Here is a 17916-nt window from a genome sequence, read left to right on the forward strand (position 1 = left end):
CAGGGAATGGAAGGGGGTATCATTAAGATATAGAGGGTATGCTGGGAGAATGAAGAGCCTGTCTAGAAAACGGAGGGAGATAGTTAATTTGGGAATAGGGTTCTGAGAGGCCCTGTAGAAGAATAGGTAAAAGCAAGCACTTTAGGGCTCAAACCCTGCTCTGCTACCAACTAGATGTGTCCCCTTTGGCACATTGCTTAACCTCCCTATGCCTCAGTTTCTTTATTTTTAAATGAGGTTGTAATACTTGCCTCATAAGGATATTGTGAGGATTAAATGAGATAATGCCTGGTTCATAGTAGTTGCTCAATAACTGCAGTGTTGGGGCATCTATAGTAGAGTATTGGAGGTGTGGGGAGGAAGAAACTTGCTCTCAACGTTCTTTTGGCTGGTCTAATAATCAAATAGACGTGAGACAGTTTAGCAAGAGAAAATTACCAGTTAATTACATACATATGTATGGGAACCCCTCATTCATGAGAGAGTCAGAGATCCTACACACATGAGAGATTCAAAGACAGAAAGGGAAAGTATGGTATATATGTCATTCTGAACTAGGGATGAGGTAAGGTGCCTTGGGAGCTTCAAAGGTTCATTGCAGAATGATAAGAAGGGCAGATGTTTAGTAATTACAAGTTTGCCTTGCCCTATAAGTAGGTAAGAAAGGTTGTCTCTGGATAGAATACCACTACATAGTTAATTGGGGGGGGAGGCGGTGGTGTTCTCTTGAGCCCACAGGATCTTGGTTGTCTTTAACTCAGAACAATATGACAGGCATATCTTGGAGTGACTCATTCTGAACCCCTACAGAGGTTAACCTGGAGAATCAAGGGTCCATCTGGAGAAGGGAATGGGGGTGATGTGGGACATGGGGTGGGGAGAAGGTAGGGCGGGCTGGCTCCCAAACCCAGCTAAACCTCACAGTTATGGGGAGGAACCTGGAGATGTCCTGTAGGCATTGCCGGTCTCCAGGGTGGGAGAGGTTTGACTGCTAGTAACCTCTCACCTACTGCAGTGAGGAGAAGCTTCAGTGGTGGCAGCACCAGCAGGGCCAGCAGCCTCCCTTCTCTCGGACTCTGCCATGTGACAGGAGGAACTTCAAAGCTCAGGTCACGTATCTCAGCTGACTAACCTACTTACCCTTGAAGAGTGGGGCTGGGGCACACAGGGGCCAAGAGGGATTGTCTGAGAAATTAGCAGAGCAGGGGAAAGCCCCAAGAGTGCTCTGGGGACTCACATTTGAAGGCTTGCAGGGTGAGGGAGAGAATGCATGTGTGATGAGAAGATGCCACAGGCAGTGTCTCTGAGCCCTGTGCATGCCCTGGGAACTCTGTGCCTCCAGCATCAGGCATGTGCCTGTCCTAAAGGCATGAGTTTACCTGGGAGAATAACGATTTCTACAGCTGGAGCAGGCTGAGCTCTGGGTACCATTTTAACCTTGGAGCTGCCTGCAAGCTCTATCAACGCAGCCACCCTTGTCTCTTCTTAACTTTCCTTGGCCTGGGGGGGAGGGGGCAGGATGTCCAAGACACTTGCTTTCAAAGCCTTTTTATGTAGTTTGGGGATTCCCTGGGATAAGCCTGAGCTCAAGGGCCAGAACTGAGGGAAACTGATTGGAGGCGGGGTGCAGACTGGCAGACAGCTTCACAATCCTTTGAGAGTGATGGAATCTGCGTCCCAATCCCCACCCACCCACCCAGCCACCACCATTGTCTAGTTTGTAATCCAGGGACCTGTCCCTACTGAGTGACTTCAGCTCTCCTTCCCTCCCTGCCTCCAAACCGGCCCTTCGCTGCCAACTCCCAGTCCTGGGTCCACAACCGCGCCCTTTCCGGCCCCCGCTTCGCACCCGCGGCTCTCCTCCTCGCCACCCTCGTGCCCCGCGGGCTGCCGGCGGGCGCGGGCCCTTTAAGAACAGTGGTACGGGCGATCGGTAGCTTGGGGGAGAGCGCAGTCGCCCTGCTGGCTCAGGAGGACAAGGCGCCGAGTACCAGGCTCAGGGACCCAGTGTGCGCAGCCCAGGCGAGTCCGGGCGCGCCCCAACCGCCCCTCCCCACCTGCCATCTGTCCTCTGACCTGAAGCCCGGGTCCTCCGCTGCCTCCCGCTGCGCCCCGGCCCCGCCCCACCTCGGGTGGCCGGGACCGCGAGCCGGGACGCTGGTGCCGCAGCTGGGGACAAGTAAGAAGGGCCCGGAGTCTCCATCCCCAGCTCGTGACAGCGCTAAGCATCTAGGCCCCACATCAGTCCGGGGCACGTCAAGGTGACTAGGCATGCAGGAGATGGGAGGGGCGTAAGCCCGCCACGAGGGTCTTAGTTGGCCCTGGCGGGTTTGAATCCCGGTGGTGCGCGGGTCTTTGGGGAGCGCCCAGGGCTCGCGGGCCCAGGGGCGCGGGTGACAGGAGCCTCCAGGGCATCGCACCCAACGATGGGGAGACGACCAGAGCCTCCTCTTCCTCCGCCTTCCCCTGGTCCACCCAGAGCTCACCCTGCTACCCTGACCTCCTAGCGGGCAGCCCCCGCTTCCTTCACCTCCCCCCACCCCCAGTGAGCTGCTGGCCTGCGGGGTAAGGAGATTAGAGCTGCCGCTGGCAGGAGGGAGCGGGTGAGGGCTTGGAGGGGCCGGGTTGGGGCCGGACGGGGGCCGGGGCTGCCCGGGACCTGGAGGTCCCGACTGAGTGTTGCTGAGCCGGGGGTAGGGGGCGGGGAGAGCGCAGATGCTCCGCGGTGGGAAGTGGGACGCTCCCAGTAGCCTACCTGCCCTGAGAAGGAGCGGGGGAGTGGGGCAGGGGTACTATTAGAAAACAAGGGAGCTTTTTTGCCTGGGCTCGGGGTCAGTCCCGAAATGAGCAGGCCCTCTTCCTACAGGCCAGCGGCGTGATGGCGGAGAAGGCACTGGAGACCGTGGGCTGTGGACTAGGACCCGGGGCTGTGGCCATGGCCGTGGCCGTGGCGCTGGAGGACGTGGCGGAGCCCTCTGTGCTGACCACGCACCTGAAGAAGGTGGAGAACCACATCACGGAAGCCCAGCGCTTCTCCCACCTACCCAAGCGCTCAGCGGTGGACATTGAGTTCGTGGAGCTCTCCTATTCCGTGCGGGAGGGGCCCTGCTGGCGCAAACGCGGTAGGGAGCAGCCTGGGGCGGGGGGAGCTGTGGCCACCCCGTCTCCCAGTGAGTTGCCTTTTCCGGAGCATGAGGCTTGGGTGTCCCCTGTTCTGCAAGTCCTGCTCCAGTGGGCTCTGTGGGAATAGTAAAATCTCAGCCCCTCACTGTGCACACAGATGAAGTGACGGGCTGCATTCTCTCCACACCTGTGAGAACTTTGAGACACTAGGGTCAATTGGTTATTCAAGCTTTCGTCTTCTAAATCTACATTATGACATCCGATCCTTGAGGAGTTTTTCTTCTTCATTTTTAGGTAGAATTCCTGCCTTTGAGTACTGGCATGAAAAAGTGTGGTGGCAGTGTTTAGCAATATCCTTGTACCTATAGAACACTGCTAATGTTTAAAGATGTTCTCATTCCTGTATCTTACTTCATTCTTGCCTAAGTCCTCTGAAGCAGGGAGGGTAAAGGTTTGGCAGAGTAGAGGACAACCCATGTTATTAAAAAGGAAACTGAGGCCCATGGAAGTTGAGTAGCGATCCATGTCACACAGCTAATAAGTGGTAGTTCTGGGACCAGAGGCCTGGTGTTACAGCTCTCTGTCATTGTTCTGTCAACATGAGAACATCCAAACCTATAGAAAATTTTTATAAGAGTTCTTTAGAATTTATTTGAGCCAAACTGAGGACACGCCCCAAAACAAGATCACAACAGATTGAGAAAATGTGGTGGAGAATGGCAGTTTGACAGTTCTTCTTATACAATTAGAGTCAAAAGAGTATGTGATTGGTGGTAGATTAGGGAGGTGGACGAAAGCAAAGAAGGAAATCTCTGGAATATAACATTTATAGTAAATAGAGATGGCAACAAGATAACAGTGAGGACGTTTGGTGCATGTGCTCCTAAGGAGGTTAAACCTTTGGGGGGTCTGGAAAAGATTAACATTTCAAAGGTGTGTTAACCTAGATGCACAAGAACAATGGACAGGGCCCATTTAAGGCAAAGATTGACCTTTTACTAAAGCCGTTATAGGCCTGGGGTCTGACTACCCATCAAGACCAGGCCAGTTAGGAAATTATGATCAGATCAACCTGTGAGGTTATTTTTGGTCACTGAGTTTGTCAGATTTACCATATAGCCCCCTCTTTTGTTCATAGTTCTTTTCTCTTTCTTAGCTTCCCTGGTACAGCATACGCATCTCCTCCTCTTTCCCCTCATCAGGATACATGGGTAAGGTCTGGGGCTCTGAGTTCCTTTGAACCCTGACCATCCTCTGTATCTCATGCCCTGGGCAGCTTGAGCTAGGAATAGAGAAGCTGTTCCCCACCCCCCAACCCCCGCCCCCAGAGACGGGGCATGATGGGTCAGGGGTGGAGCTGGGACATTGTTTTCTGAGGTCTAAGAAGTAGATCTGGGGTGCTTCAGAGCAGGGCTGAGCATTCCCCTGTCTCTGCATTCCCCACCTGCACTCCAGTGAGTGACCAAAAGGTCACAGGGCCTGAGCCAATGGAAACTGAGGTACCTGGGCTTCCTGCTCAGTGCCCTATCCCTAAGCACCCTCTCTCAGCCCTGAGACTGGCTCTGGGCAAAATGAGGAGGTAACTGTTATTTCCTTAGTCCTCTCATTTTCTCACAGTTTTAAGGAACAATTAAGACAAAAAAACAAAACAAAACATGGCTAGATGGGCCAGCTTGGCACCCTTGACCTGGTCATTCCCTCCTTTTGACCTCACCAGCTCCATTCTCTGCCCTTTATCCTCCTCTCTCTGACTTCCTTTTTCACTTGAATCCCTCTTTCCTTCTCTGTAGGGCAAAAAAGCAATTACAGGTAGGCAGAGCGGGAAAAGGGCAAGGGATATGGAGAGAGGGAGATTTCTGCCTTTTCCAGGTAAGGATTTCTCACCAGTCTCCCCTAATTATATATGATATTTCTTGTTTTTCAAAACACTTTCCTATTAATTATTAATTATCTCACTTAAGGTTCACAATAACCCTATTATATCCTTGGTAGGAGATATTACTATCTTTATTTTCTTGATAAGGAAACGGAGGCCCTGGAAGATGAAGTGATTTAAAATTGCAAAGAGAGTTACTGACTGAGGGGGGACTAGAACTCTGTTGTCTCCCTTGCCCCAAGGCCTGGCAGGCCCCTTCTATGCTGAGCAGTTATGGTACAGCAGTAATCCAAAGACATGGTCTCCTAGCCACTTATAAGCTGTGTGACCTTGGGCAGCTGCTTACGCTCTCTTGGCCTCACTTTCCTCATCTGTAAGAGTACCCACTACACAGGCTTGCTTCAAAGTTCAGCTGAGATGTTATCACTGACAATGCTTTGTGAAAGGCAAGTGTAAGATGATGTTTGTATTAAGCGTCAATATTCAATGTAGTGCTTGGCTGTGATTAAATGAGGGGAAGGTTTATCATTGCCAGTTTCTTCTCCTGAGAAAGAAATCACTTCCTGTGAGTGGCTCTGAAAGGCATATGCTGAAGTACACAAGCACACATCTTTCTGATTTATGATAATGATGACTGAGGCAGGGGGCTGGAAACCATGATTTTCCCTCTCCAAGTAAGGAACTTGCTGTGTGACCTTGGGTGAGTCACTGTATGTCTGTGGGCGCCAGTTGCCTTATCCATGTTGCTACTGCAGCAACTGAGGTAATGAGCTTTATAAACTGTAAAATACCACCCAGGCAGCGGACAGCAATGATCCCTCTTCTGAAAGGATGTCCCCAGAAGGACAGCTGGATGCTGTGGAGGGAGGGTGAAAGATCACATCCCTTCACTGTCTCTGCTAAGGAGGTAGAGTGGAGAGGGAACTGGGCTCTGTGGGGGTCAGAGAGGGTGAGAAAAGAACCTGGTAAGGGATTGGTGTTTCGGCCTCACTGAGGCAAATCTACAAGCATGTGACGCATGGCCGGCCTCATTGGCTTCATCTTACCTCTCCACCCCCTTATCTCACCAGGTGACCCATGTTGTCTCTGCCCTCTGCTCCCTGGATTGTACTACATATATGCTCTTATATTGTAGAGCTTTTCCTGCCAAAACCTGGAGAGCCTCTGCCTTCCCTTCCCATTTTGGAATGCAATTCATCCTCTACGACTTAGCACGAATGTCACCTCTTCCATGAAGCCATTCCTGATTTTCCCCTTGTCTCTCACCCTTATCAGTTCCATTGTCTGCATCCTCATTGCGTATTATTTGTACTTTTGTTATAACCCTTATTTTATCTTTTGTCAGATCCATTGATGTTTTCCATATTTTTTACCTAGACTATGACCTTTCTGAGTGTAGGAACTGTGTCTTCTTCATTTTTTTTCTGTCCCGTGTCTGGTACAGAGCTTGAAATTCAGTAGATCTCATATGAGCATTTGTCAAATAGAATTAAAAATACAATGTCACTTTTTTAAATGCACTTTATGTGCCAAGCACTGTCATATGCTTTACATATATTATCTCATTGAATCTTTATAACAACCCTATGAGATAGGTACTATCATCCTCATTTTACAGATAAGGGACCTGGAGCTCAGAGAGGTTAAGCACTTGCCTGAGGTCACACAGCTGGTAAGTGTGGAGCCAGACGTTGAACCTAGATCCATCTGACTCCAAATAGGTGCATATGCTGCCTCCCAATGGTTGAATGAAAGGCGAGATTTTACTGGACCATGTTAGAGGCTGCAGAGTCGAGACTGGTGGGCAGAGAGAACACAAAGAAGACTTTTTCAGAATGAGGCCAATGCTCCGAGAACACACATTCATAGAACAAACACTTACTGAGCATCTAGTACATGCTAGACAGTCTGCTGGGGTTACAAAGATGACTAAGATGCAGATCCTGCCCCCAAGGAGCTCACTGGCCAAGAGACTAAGGGAGGGGGAAGGGACAGGTACAGCAAGTAACAAACATGCTGGCATAAGAGAAGTGCTATGGGAACACAGAGGACAGTCGGCCAGCCCAGGCTGGATCATTGGGAAAGTCTTCCTGGAGGAGGTAAGAGAATAACTGCTGTGTTTATAGAAGAGGAGCAGGGTTTTTTATAACCTTGACCCCACCAGCATGCCCATCTATGAGATGTAGGGGTTTTCCCAGCCTGCAGAAAACTATTGTCACTTCTGGTACTTTGACATCAGTTGTGGTCATTTCTAGGAGGACAGGATGAGAGGGTGTGGGTTATTGCTGGGGCTCTGAGGGCTGCTCCAGCATCCTGACCGATTCACACTGAGTAGGGACGGCCTATCTCATTGATAGTCACGGCTGCTCCTAGAATTCGGTATGCCTCTGTTCACTTAGCCCTTATCAAAAGTTTCTTCCTCCCTCACTGCAGGTTATAAGACCCTCCTCAAGTGCCTATCAGGTAAATTCTGCCGCCGGGAGCTGATTGGCATCATGGGCCCCTCAGGGGCTGGCAAGTCCACATTCATGAACATCTTGGCAGGATACAGGTGAGAACAAGGCTGGAGTGAAATGGGATCAGGATGCAAGAAGAAGGATCGTTTGGGGAGAACAGAAGGTGTTCTGAAGCCTTGACCCCCATCCCCAACTGACATTTCTGCAGGGAATCTGGAATGAAGGGGCAGATCCTGGTCAATGGGAGGCCTCGGGAACTGAGGACTTTCCGCAAGATGTCCTGTTACATCATGCAGGATGATATGCTGCTACCACACCTCACAGTGTGGGAGGCCATGATGGTGAGGCTGGGTTGTCATCCCTTTCTCTCAGGTGCCCCTGCTCTCTGCAGTCGCCATCCTTCTCACTGGCTAAGGGGTCGAGTCAGTGCCCCCCTCCACACATATCTGACCCACCTGTTCTCTTGGCATCAGGTCTCTGCTAACCTGAAGCTGAGTGAGAAGCAAGAGGTGAAGAAGGAGCTGGTGAGTGAGGAAGGGGAGGGCATGGGACAGCCATCCTTTGGCGCTACTGAGTTCTGGGATCCCAAGTTGGGGGGTGGGAGAGTGGTGGCCGACACGGGAACACTGGCCTTAGGGAGAGGCTCATCTAAATTGGGGTGGTGCCCAGGGAAGCAGATTCTGAAGCTGATTTGGGGTGGGGGCTGGGCTGGACCAGGTGACGGAGATCCTGACAGCACTGGGCCTGATGTCCTGCTCCCACACGAGGACAGCCCTGCTTTCCGGAGGGCAGAGGAAGCGACTGGCCATCGCCCTGGAGCTGGTCAACAACCCGCCTGTCATGTTCTTCGATGAGCCTACCAGGTAGTTCCCCCCCCCCTCCCACCACAATGCCCCCTCTCCTCAGCCCTGAGCCAGAGCTGGAAGCTCCATCTGCTCCACTGCTGGAGTCTGTGTTTGCAGCCTCCTGGGGCCAAGATAAGGGCTTACTCCTCAGCTCCATCCCTACCAATCCTGTTTCTGTCGCAGCCCCATCCTTCGCCTAGGCAGAAATCCTGATGTCCTCTTTGACTGACGCCTCCTTCCTCTTCTTCTCTTCCCAACAGCTAATCAATCAGTCACCAAGTCCTGCCGGTTCTACCTCCTTTGCCATCTCTCAGATTCGCCTCACCCCCATCCCTAGTGCCAGTGCTTAAGTTCAGGGCATGACCAACTCCTGTGTGCATTTCTGCAGTAGACTCCTATTTCCTCCTTTCGAGTCTCTCCCAGCAAAGCTCTCCTCCAAGCTGCAGCCAGAGTGAACTTTCTAAAAGACAAGTCTAATATACTCACTCCCTGCTTAAAAACATTCAATGATGCCCACTGGCCCTCAGAATAAAGTCAGAGGACTTACAGAGTCCAGCTCTGAAGCTACTTCTCTGGCCTCACGTCTTACTTCATGCTCTCTTGTATTTTATGCTCTAATAACATTGAGTTGCTTATAATCTCTTAGGCAAGCCATGTGTTTCGTGCCTCTAAGCCTTGCACATGCTGTGTCTTCTGCCTGGAATGCCCTTCACCACCATGCCTGCCCTTCCACATTCACCTGGCTTAGCTCTTTCTTCTTCAGACTCACTCAGGAGCCTTCTTTGGCTACCCTGCAACACCCTTGTACAGCAGAGCTGAATCCTCCCCTTCTCGCTCACCCCATGTTTCTACAGCAAGTTCCACATTGTGTCAAATGATCTGTGCACTTATCTCTCTCTCTCAACCAGAATCTATGTCTTATTCATCCATCATTGTAATCTCAATGCCTGGCATTCAACAGGTGCTCACTGTATGCTTGTTAAACCGAACAGTGTTGTGGGCTTCTTGGTACCTCCAACTGCCTGAATCCTACAGTGTGTACAGGACATAGGGGTGGCCTGTGCGACCCCTTCCTGCCAGCTCCATCTTCTTCATGGTAGCTGCCCCGCCCCAAATGTTCCCATCTCTTGGCTCTGCCCACCTCACCCCACCCCCTGGTGGCCTTTCTTTGGACAGTGGTCTGGACAGCGCCTCCTGTTTCCAAGTGGTATCCCTCATGAAGTCCCTGGCCCAGGGGGGCCGTACCATCATCTGCACCATCCACCAGCCCAGCGCCAAGCTCTTTGAGATGTTTGACAAAGTGAGTGTCTCTGGTCCTCAACGACGGGGAGAGGGAAGGGGGTCAGCAGGGTGCGGGCGGGGCCTGCCCGGCCCACTGGTCTTCTTCGGGCTTCTCTTTCCACCTCAGCTCTACATCCTGAGCCAGGGCCAGTGCGTCTTCAAGGGCGTGGCCACCAACCTGATCCCCTATCTGAAGGGGCTGGGCTTGCACTGCCCCACCTACCACAACCCGGCTGACTTCAGTGAGTGAGACCCTGTTGGCACGGGCTGGCATGTGATGACAGGGTCAAACTTGGTGGCGTGGGTCATGCACTCAGGACTCCTAGGGGCAGACATCTCACTGTCACCTGCTTTCCCCACACAACCAAGATGGGGATGGCTTGCCGTTGGGAATCAAGGATAGATCTTAGCTGAGCACTTCCCTCTGTGTCCCCTAGTCATTGAGGTGGCCTCTGGCGAGTATGGAGACCTGAACCCCATGCTGTTCAGGGCTGTGCAGAATGGGCTGTGTGCCATGGTTGAGAAGAAGAGCAGCCCTGAGAAGAATGAGGTTGCCGCCCCCTGCCCCCCTTGCCCTCCGGTGAGTAGGGCTGAAGAAGGCAGAGTATAAAATGGGGAGGGGAAAGGGGACCATGACAATTGCCCTGCCAAAGAGGCTGTCCCCCAGAGTCATCACAATCTAGGACTTGGGATAGACCTACTATTAACAGCTGAGTGACTTTGGGCACCTTACTTAACCTCTTTTAGCTTCTGCTTTCTCGTTCATTTATTCCTTCGGCAAATTCTTACTGAGTATCTGTAGTGTACTGTCCTCAATGCCAGCACAGTGCCACCTGGTAAGCAAGACCGATGCTGTCTCTGGCCTCATGGCCAGTATGGCATACTGTCATCTCCGACCTGGAGGTGATGATACTTACCTCACAGGGTTATTGGGATGACTAAGGTCATCAGGTAAAACTCTTCGCACTGGAGCTTGTTGTAGCCGGCATTTGTTCAGTGCCAGTTTTCTTCCTTAAATGAGACACTATAACCCTTAAAAATCAGAAGCATTATTTTGTTATCATTGTTAAATAATCCTATTATGAAATTGGTGGCATAAAGGTATCATACCCTTAGGATAAATGTTTTTTGATGAATTAAAGAGAAGAAGAGAAGTGACTTATCTACTAGTAGCCCCCGTACATATCCTTGACTCCCTTTCTGTCTCCTCCTTCCCAAGTTTTAACCCCTCATTATGTGTCTCTCTGAATCTCGCTCTGATTCATACCCTTAAGGCCAGCTTCCAGGTACACAACACAATGGTGGAGACTTCTCCTTCAGTAGACCTGGAGGACCCCAGCCCTGGGGAGGGGCTCAGGGGTTTTCCCATTCACTGGGATGTGTGCGCAGTGTGTGGGTCTGTGTGCAGGCTCACCTGATCCAATTTCCTCTCCGCAGGAAGTGGATCCCATTGAAAGCCACACCTTTGCCACCAGTACCCTCACACAGTTCTGCATCCTCTTCAAAAGGACCTTCTTGTCCATCCTCAGGGACACGGTGAGGCATCAAGTTGGGGAAGAGAGAGCTGGCATAGACCCAGCCTTTTGAGGCATAGGATCTCAGCAATAGGAATGGGGATGGGGTCCCTCCCCCAGGAGCCCACCACCCTCCCTCCCAGGGCACCTATGGGTCTATGTGCCTGTGAGGGCAGCTCCAGGTCCCTGCCCCAGTGTGTCTGTCTATCCCTTTTCTGTGACCGGTCCCCTCTCTGCGTGATGACCTCATCACACAGGTCCTAACCCACCTGCGATTTGTGTCCCACGTGGTGATTGGTGTGCTCATTGGTCTCCTCTATCTGCACATCGGCGACGATGCCAGCAAGGTCTTCAACAACACCGGCTGCCTCTTCTTCTCCATGCTGTTCCTCATGTTCGCTGCCCTTATGCCAACTGTGCTCACCTGTGAGCTGAGCTTCCCCGGGCAGGGACCGGGGTGCTGGGGCATGGGGTAGGAGCCAGGGTGTCAGCCAGGTATGCCTAATTTGCCTGTGTCCTCAGTCCCTTTAGAGATGGCTGTCTTTATGAGGGAGCATCTCAACTACTGGTACAGCCTCAAAGCGTATTACCTGGCCAAGACCATGGCTGATGTGCCCTTCCAGGTGAGCCTCTTCCTTACAGCTGCCTACTGCCTCCCTCCTGTCTTGCGCCTTCTATCCTTTCTTGCTTGCCTCCCTCAGCCTTGTCACCAGTCACTCTTTCCTTTCTTTCTAGTCACTTAGCAAATAGGTGGTGCGTACCTACCATGCACCAGGCTATGTACCAAGCACTAGGGACACAGCAGTGAACAAAACAGATATAGTCTTGACCTTATGTTCTAGTGGGAACAACTGATTGGACAAAGAGAAAATGATGAAAAGAATAACCCTACAAATGACTCTGTAAATCTTATTTGCAACAGTAGAGAATAGTGCAGGCTCTGGAATCTTAGTGCTACTTACTTGTTAGCTGCAAGATGTTGGGCAACTCATCTGATGTCTCTTTGCTCATCTATAAAATGGAACAACGATAGTATCTACCTTGGGAATGTTTGTGAGAACTTCAATGAGTTAATACGTTTAAAGTGCTTAGAATGGTGCTTGACACATACTAAAGTGCCCAATAAATGTTAGCTGTTTTGGGTTGTTCTTATTGCCACTACCACCCTGTTCCAAGCACTAGGGCCCCTTGTGCAAATTAGAAAAGGTGCTCCTTGCTCAGGGTGGACGTCGCCCTGTGCCAGGGTGCATGACTTAGTGAGAAGAGCACAGCTGGATCTCAGCTCTGGCTGCCGCTTGCTTGGGTACCCTTGTGCAGGGAACAACCTGCATGAATGTCGTGGGCTTGGTCCCTGCCCTCCAGGAGTTGATAGCTCATAGGGGAACAAAACTCATATATGGAGTTAATTAATTAACAATACAAGGAGTAAGCTGGTGCATATGGGAAGGGCTTTAGGAGCTCAGAGGATGGAGAACTCACCATGCTTGTGGTGGTCAGAGTGGGCCTATGGAGAGGTGAGACTGGAAGATGGATGAGGTTCCTATGGCCAGGGAGGAAGGGGACATGTGAACCTGGGCGGGGGACAGCGTGAACAAGAATGTGGAGGCAGGACTAGGCACGGGCACTCCAGCAATAGCTGTTCTAGAGGCTCCCGCCCAGATGCATGGGGTCTTTGTTGTTATGTGCCGGGCTCGTGGCGCACTGCCCAGCCCTGTGACACCCCCCAGGTGGTGTGCCCCGTCGTGTACTGCAGCATCGTGTACTGGATGACAGGCCAGCCAGCTGAGACCAGCCGCTTCCTGCTCTTCTCCGCGCTGGCCACTGCCACGGCCTTGGTGGCGCAGTCTTTGGGGCTGCTGATCGGAGCGGCCTCCAACTCCCTACAGGTGGGAAGGCTGGCAGGTGGGGCCTCTGAGAGGGGAGGACGCAGGGCTGACATAAGGAGCGGAAGAGACCTGTGGGAAACCCTGGGGCTGCCCCAGTCCTGGGTCTGTCCTGGTCACCTCTGTGATGGCCCGGACCCCTTCCCTTCCCCTCCAGGTGGCCACATTTGTGGGCCCAGTTACCGCCATCCCTGTCCTCTTGTTCTCCGGTTTCTTTGTCAGTTTCAAGACCATCCCCACTTACCTGCAATGGAGCTCCTACCTCTCCTACGTCAGGTCAGTGCAGCTGCCCTGGCCATCTGCCCCTGCTCCTCCCTGCAGCAGGCCATGCCCCAGGGATGAGAGCGTTGCATCTGGGTTCTAGCAGTTTACCCAGGGAGCAGTGACCCTCTGCTCTGTATCCTGTTCTGATGCTCCTGCTTGCCTAGGTATGGCTTTGAGGGTGTGATTCTAACCATCTACGGCATGGAAAGAGGACAACTGACCTGCTCAGAGGAGCGCTGCCCTTTCCGGGAGCCAGACAGTATCCTCCGAGCACTGGATGTGGAGGGTGCCAAGCTCTACATGGACTTCTTGGTCTTGGGCATCTTTTTCCTGGCCCTGCGGCTGTTGGCATACCTTGTGCTCCGGTACCGGGTCAAATCAGAGAGATAGAGCTTCACCCTGGCCTGTGCCCCAGCCCCCACAGCAGGAATCTCCCAGCCCCAGCCCTTTGGGACTGTTTTAACCTTGTCGACTTGGGCACTGGTTGCTGGTACAGCCGTCCTCCCCTCTCTTGGCTCCTTCACAGGCTGACTGTCAGACTGCGCTCCCAGCCGTGGCCCTGGGAGTGGGGGCTCCAGTCCTCCGTGCTGTGCCCAGGAGTCTTCCCAAGTTGATGTGGTTTGTAGCTTTCTCCCTTCTCTCTCCAACATCTGCATGCAAAGACCACTAGGAGGTTACCACCCTCCTTCCTGCCCTCTGCCAACCTCCTCCATTATCTGCCTAGGAGCCCCAGGCTCTCCAGGCCCCCACTTACAACTGACCAAAGTGGCCCCGTCTGGGAGTTCCCACCACACAAGTGTTTGTAAATTGGGCTATTACAAGGTTGGGGTTTCAGGGCTGGGCCCTGGTGGGGTCCCCTGAAAGTCCCATTTGGACATTGCAATGGAGTAGGGGAGGACTCTGGAAGTCTCTCCCTCCTCCTCACCTTCTCCCCACCCCCACACCCTGTCTGATTTAGCCAATCTACTGGGACAGAAGCTGGGTTTTCTGTCTGGGTCATCCCTTCCAATTCTGGGGATTGGAGAGGCCCAGGGCTGTGGGATGCCCCCTCTCCCTCCCCATCACCTTTGGTGGGGGTAGGGCCTAGTGCACCTCTGCAATAATGTCGGTGTTTCTTTCCCACCTGCCACTGGAATTAGAGAATGCACTTTATTCTCGGGGGTGAGTGAGAGAAGAACCAAGCCTCCTTTCTCGCTGCTCCTGCCGCATGGTCCGGTCCTGCAGTGCTCCCTCCCCTCTCTAGGGTTATAGGCACATACACGAGAACAGGCAATCTCAGCCCTACACACTCTCACTGTCCCCTATAGCTCAGTGATGGAAGAGTGATGGTGGTGGGTGCTGTGTGGGGGGGCAGTGCTAACCTCCTCCTGGGGGTCCCCGCTTTGACTGTAAGGATGAGGCTGGTACTACCCAGGGCATCTTCCAGATCTGCAGGTGTCTACCCCGCAGTTCTTCCTCTCTCCCAAACCAGGGGTGGCACAGGGTACTAGCTCCCTAGAGTTCAGGACCTAACACAAGCACAAGCATGGGCATAAGTTGGCCTTGGCCACTGCCACCCCATGGCCCTTCTTTTGTGTGTTAAGCTGGCATTCTCACTCCTCCACCCCTTCCTCAGCCACTTGCTACTCATTTAAACTCCTGCCTATGTCTCTCTATCCCCTTCCCATCAGCCAAGATGGCCCCTGGGCACGCCCCGGGCACCATGGTGACAGACACACCTGGGGCATGTCTGGCTTTCCTGGTGGGTACACGTTCATTCAACTTCTGATTTCTCCTTCCCCCAGGGCTCTTTTCCACCTTATTCCTGGGCACATACCTCTATACCTTTCCTCTCCCTGACACAGATTCTTCCCATCACACAGAATGCCAGTTGTATTTGTGGGATTTCACTCATTATTAATAAAACCTATATTTATACAGTATGCAGTGTGTAAATGTATGTGGGTCTGGCACCTGGTCCCATGGGCTGTGAGGGGCTCTTCAATGCACTTGGCAAGAAGTCTGTGAGCTTTAGGGAGCCTGTGGAAGGGGAAGGTAAGTCCTACGAATATGACAAGCTAGTGCGCCTGTATCTTATGCAATTATGTATCATGCTTTACATCTTATAAATGCTTCATGTTTATTAACTAAGGGGAGTGTCATGCCACCCCGGCATTGTCTCTCATGATAACCCATTTTGCAGATGAGAGAACTGAGACTTGGGTTGAGTCACTTGTCCAAGCATCCTTAGCTAATGGAGGTGAAGCCAAGCTGAAACCAAGCTGAAGTCTGCCTCCAGACTCTTCATTCTTTTTTTAAAAACTTTTATTTATTTTAAGTGTGTTTTTCCAGGACCCATCAGCTCCAAGTCAAGTAGCTGTTTCAATCTAGTTGTGGAGGGTGCAGCTCACAGTGGCCCATGTGGGGTCCAACCGGCAACCTTGTTGTTAAGAGCACCGCACTCTAACCAACTGAGCTAACTGACCGCCCCAGACTCTTCATTCTTGACATTAGCCACTGACACCATTCCCAGTGGATCTGCAAGCTGTGTGTGTGTGTGTGTGTGTGTGTGCCCTGTGTCTGTTCCTGGGTGTGTTCTTACCTGAGTGTTACATGACTTTCTCCTCAGAATTCATTAAGCCCTGGTTGTATCGTGTCCAGCACGACGAGGGTTGTGGGGAGCAAGGAGGGCCGCGCAGGGTTAAGAAAAGACAGTAGCCATGAATAGAGTTTAAGTGCGGAGGTCAAGGGACCAGCAGCCTCATGGTCTGGGCTGTGGCGCCTAATCAGGCCTCACATCTGCTTTTATTAGTTAGGTGGTGAAGCAAAGGAGATAAAGCTTGCCAATCTCAAGATCTGTGAATTCCATACACCATAATAGGAAACTGATTCAAGCCAATCACCCTTGCCTGCAGGCAGCTGGGCCTTAAGTCTCAACTTCCCCAAGGGACAAAACCTATATGCATATGAATAGATGGAGAGCACCTCATTGAATCACTTCCCTTGCAGGTTTTGGGAAGGAATGCAGCCATAGAAGCTGAGGCTTTTCTTAGCCCAGGGAAGGTGGGGGGCTGTGCCCACCTCTATGAACCTGTGGGTTCTCCTGTTGGTCCCCATTCGACTGCGCCTGGCTTGAGTTGTCCCCCACCATGGGGAATCTTACTCGTCATTGGCTGACCAACCATCTTTTTGGGGCCAAACGGGGAGACATAAGGTGCAAACACAAAGGTGAAGCAAAGTCCCTGAAAGGATCCGTCTCACAGACTTTCCTTTCTTTGGGGGCAGGTACAAGGAAACAAAAGGTTAGGCTGCTGCGTGGCAACAGGTTGTGTCTATGGGGCAGGGGTGTAGGGTGTGGGGTTAGTCATGAAGGGCAATGAGAAGTAGGAAAAACCCTGCAACCTAAGTCCTAGGATGAGAGTGGCAGGGGCCTCCTTAGCTCACCCTAGCTTTCCCCTTCTCTTCCTCTCTTCTTTCCTACCAGGGCCACGCTTACCAGGGCCGAGCCATTGGCCACCAGGACTACAGATGGGTCTGGTGGCCTGAAGTTTAGAGTAGGCAATCATCCAGAAGTCCTTGAGGGCTTGTGGCAGGATGATGCAAGAAGCAGCACACTGTCTCACCCTTTTCCCTTCTGATCCTGAAACTTGGGGACTGCAGGAAGGGACTGGCATCAACCTTGCCAGCTGCCTGGAACACTCCAGTTGTGCCACATGCAGAGCTAAGTACCCTGGACTAGATTAGGGTCCAATCTATGACTGATTGGGTGCTTGTCTGGAGATGGACTAACTTTGTTTCTAAGGGTGGTTGGGGATAGGAGTGAAAAGTAGAAAGAAGTCCAGCTCCTGGAATTCTAGCTAGTTTTAGGGGGCATTCTGGGTGCCACCTTCTGCCTGCAGGGATACCAGCATGTGGCTCCTAATGGTGGCACAAAATCTCACCATTAGATGGTCTTTCATAAGATTCTTCATCTTTACTCTTTCCCTTTTAAAATGCCAACACGATCCTGAAAGACTAAAAATTTATAAATTCACACATTTGTAAGTTCCCTTGGGACCTAAGGAGATGACCATCCAATCTGAAACTAGCAAGGGCCATTCAGGCACAGAGAACATTTGTAGAGTGGCTCACACATTTTCGAAGAGAGCTCTTTTGATTCTTATAGCAACCCCATGAGGCTGCAGGATGAGTATTGTCATTTCCTTTTACAGAGAAGAACCAAAGCTTGGATAAGTGACTTGAGCAAGCTCCCAAGGTATGGTTCTCTTGGCACTGTGAAGCACCTGTGATTTCTCCCACCAGTCCCAGCAACCTGCAGAGTGGGGTATAAATGCCCCCGCCCATCCAAGCAGGTTTTGAAATGGGCCTACTTGGCCTGAGTGCTGACCTTCCTGGACGCAGATCATCTTTTCCAACAGAACCATCTCTGTATCAGGGTGCAAGGTGTTGGAGGACAGAGTGACCAAGACAGTTCTCCATGTGATGACTCTATAGCACCTGGCACCCGATCCTGAGGACAAAGGACAGATCACATGCCCACAGCATGACTCACAGTACTTCAGTCTGCAAGAGGCTAGTCAAATTATATGTTATTAATAAAGCTTACATGACTATCATACCTGCTGGGGTGGGGGGTGAGGGGGAGAGGGGAACAGTTTGCTCTGAGCTGTGTCCGGTAACCGCAGCTGGGAGCCT

The 17916-nt window shown here is 51.8% G+C and overlaps 1 protein-coding gene across 4 annotated transcripts; it reads left to right on the forward strand.

The window, feature by feature from the left end:
- Positions 1-999: 999 nt before the first annotated feature.
- On the forward strand, positions 1000-15164 carry ABCG4 (ATP binding cassette subfamily G member 4). 4 transcript variants are annotated; one of them, XM_081062161.1, is made up of 16 exons: positions 1000-1109; positions 2867-3122; positions 7433-7550; positions 7664-7796; positions 7929-7979; positions 8173-8318; positions 9477-9600; positions 9709-9823; positions 10019-10161; positions 11019-11117; positions 11353-11521; positions 11618-11718; positions 12823-12981; positions 13136-13254; positions 13407-13607; positions 13769-15164. In XM_081062161.1, exons 2-16 carry the CDS (start codon positions 2879-2881, stop codon positions 13854-13856), a joined length of 2010 nt encoding a protein of 669 aa, XP_080918287.1. In that variant the 5' UTR covers positions 1000-1109; positions 2867-2878; the 3' UTR covers positions 13857-15164. The 4 variants fall into 4 exon arrangements, with proteins under 4 accessions (XP_080918287.1, XP_080918286.1, XP_080918289.1 ...); XM_081062160.1 differs by lacking the exon at positions 1000-1109 and adding an exon at positions 1922-2261; XM_081062162.1 differs by lacking the exon at positions 1000-1109 and adding an exon at positions 2545-2565.
- The last annotated feature ends 2752 nt before the right edge of the window (positions 15165-17916 follow it).

Source organism: Rhinolophus hipposideros (assembly GCF_964194185.1).
Source record: "Rhinolophus hipposideros genome assembly, chromosome: 10".
Taxonomy (NCBI): Eukaryota; Metazoa; Chordata; class Mammalia; order Chiroptera; family Rhinolophidae; genus Rhinolophus; species Rhinolophus hipposideros.

What these genes read in the sequence shown, in the direction of transcription:
- ABCG4 (XM_081062161.1), top strand. Translation starts at nt 2,879, where the DNA reads ATGGCGGAGAAGGCACTGGAGACCGTGGGCTGTGGACTAGGACCCGGG. An exon ending in TTCTTCGATGAGCCTACCAG is followed by an intron (nt 8,319 to 9,476) that starts GTAGTTCCCCCC and finishes TTCTTTGGACAG; the next exon opens with TGGTCTGGACAGCGCCTCCT. An exon ending in TCTTTGAGATGTTTGACAAA is followed by an intron (nt 9,601 to 9,708) that starts GTGAGTGTCTCT and finishes TTTCCACCTCAG; the next exon opens with CTCTACATCCTGAGCCAGGG.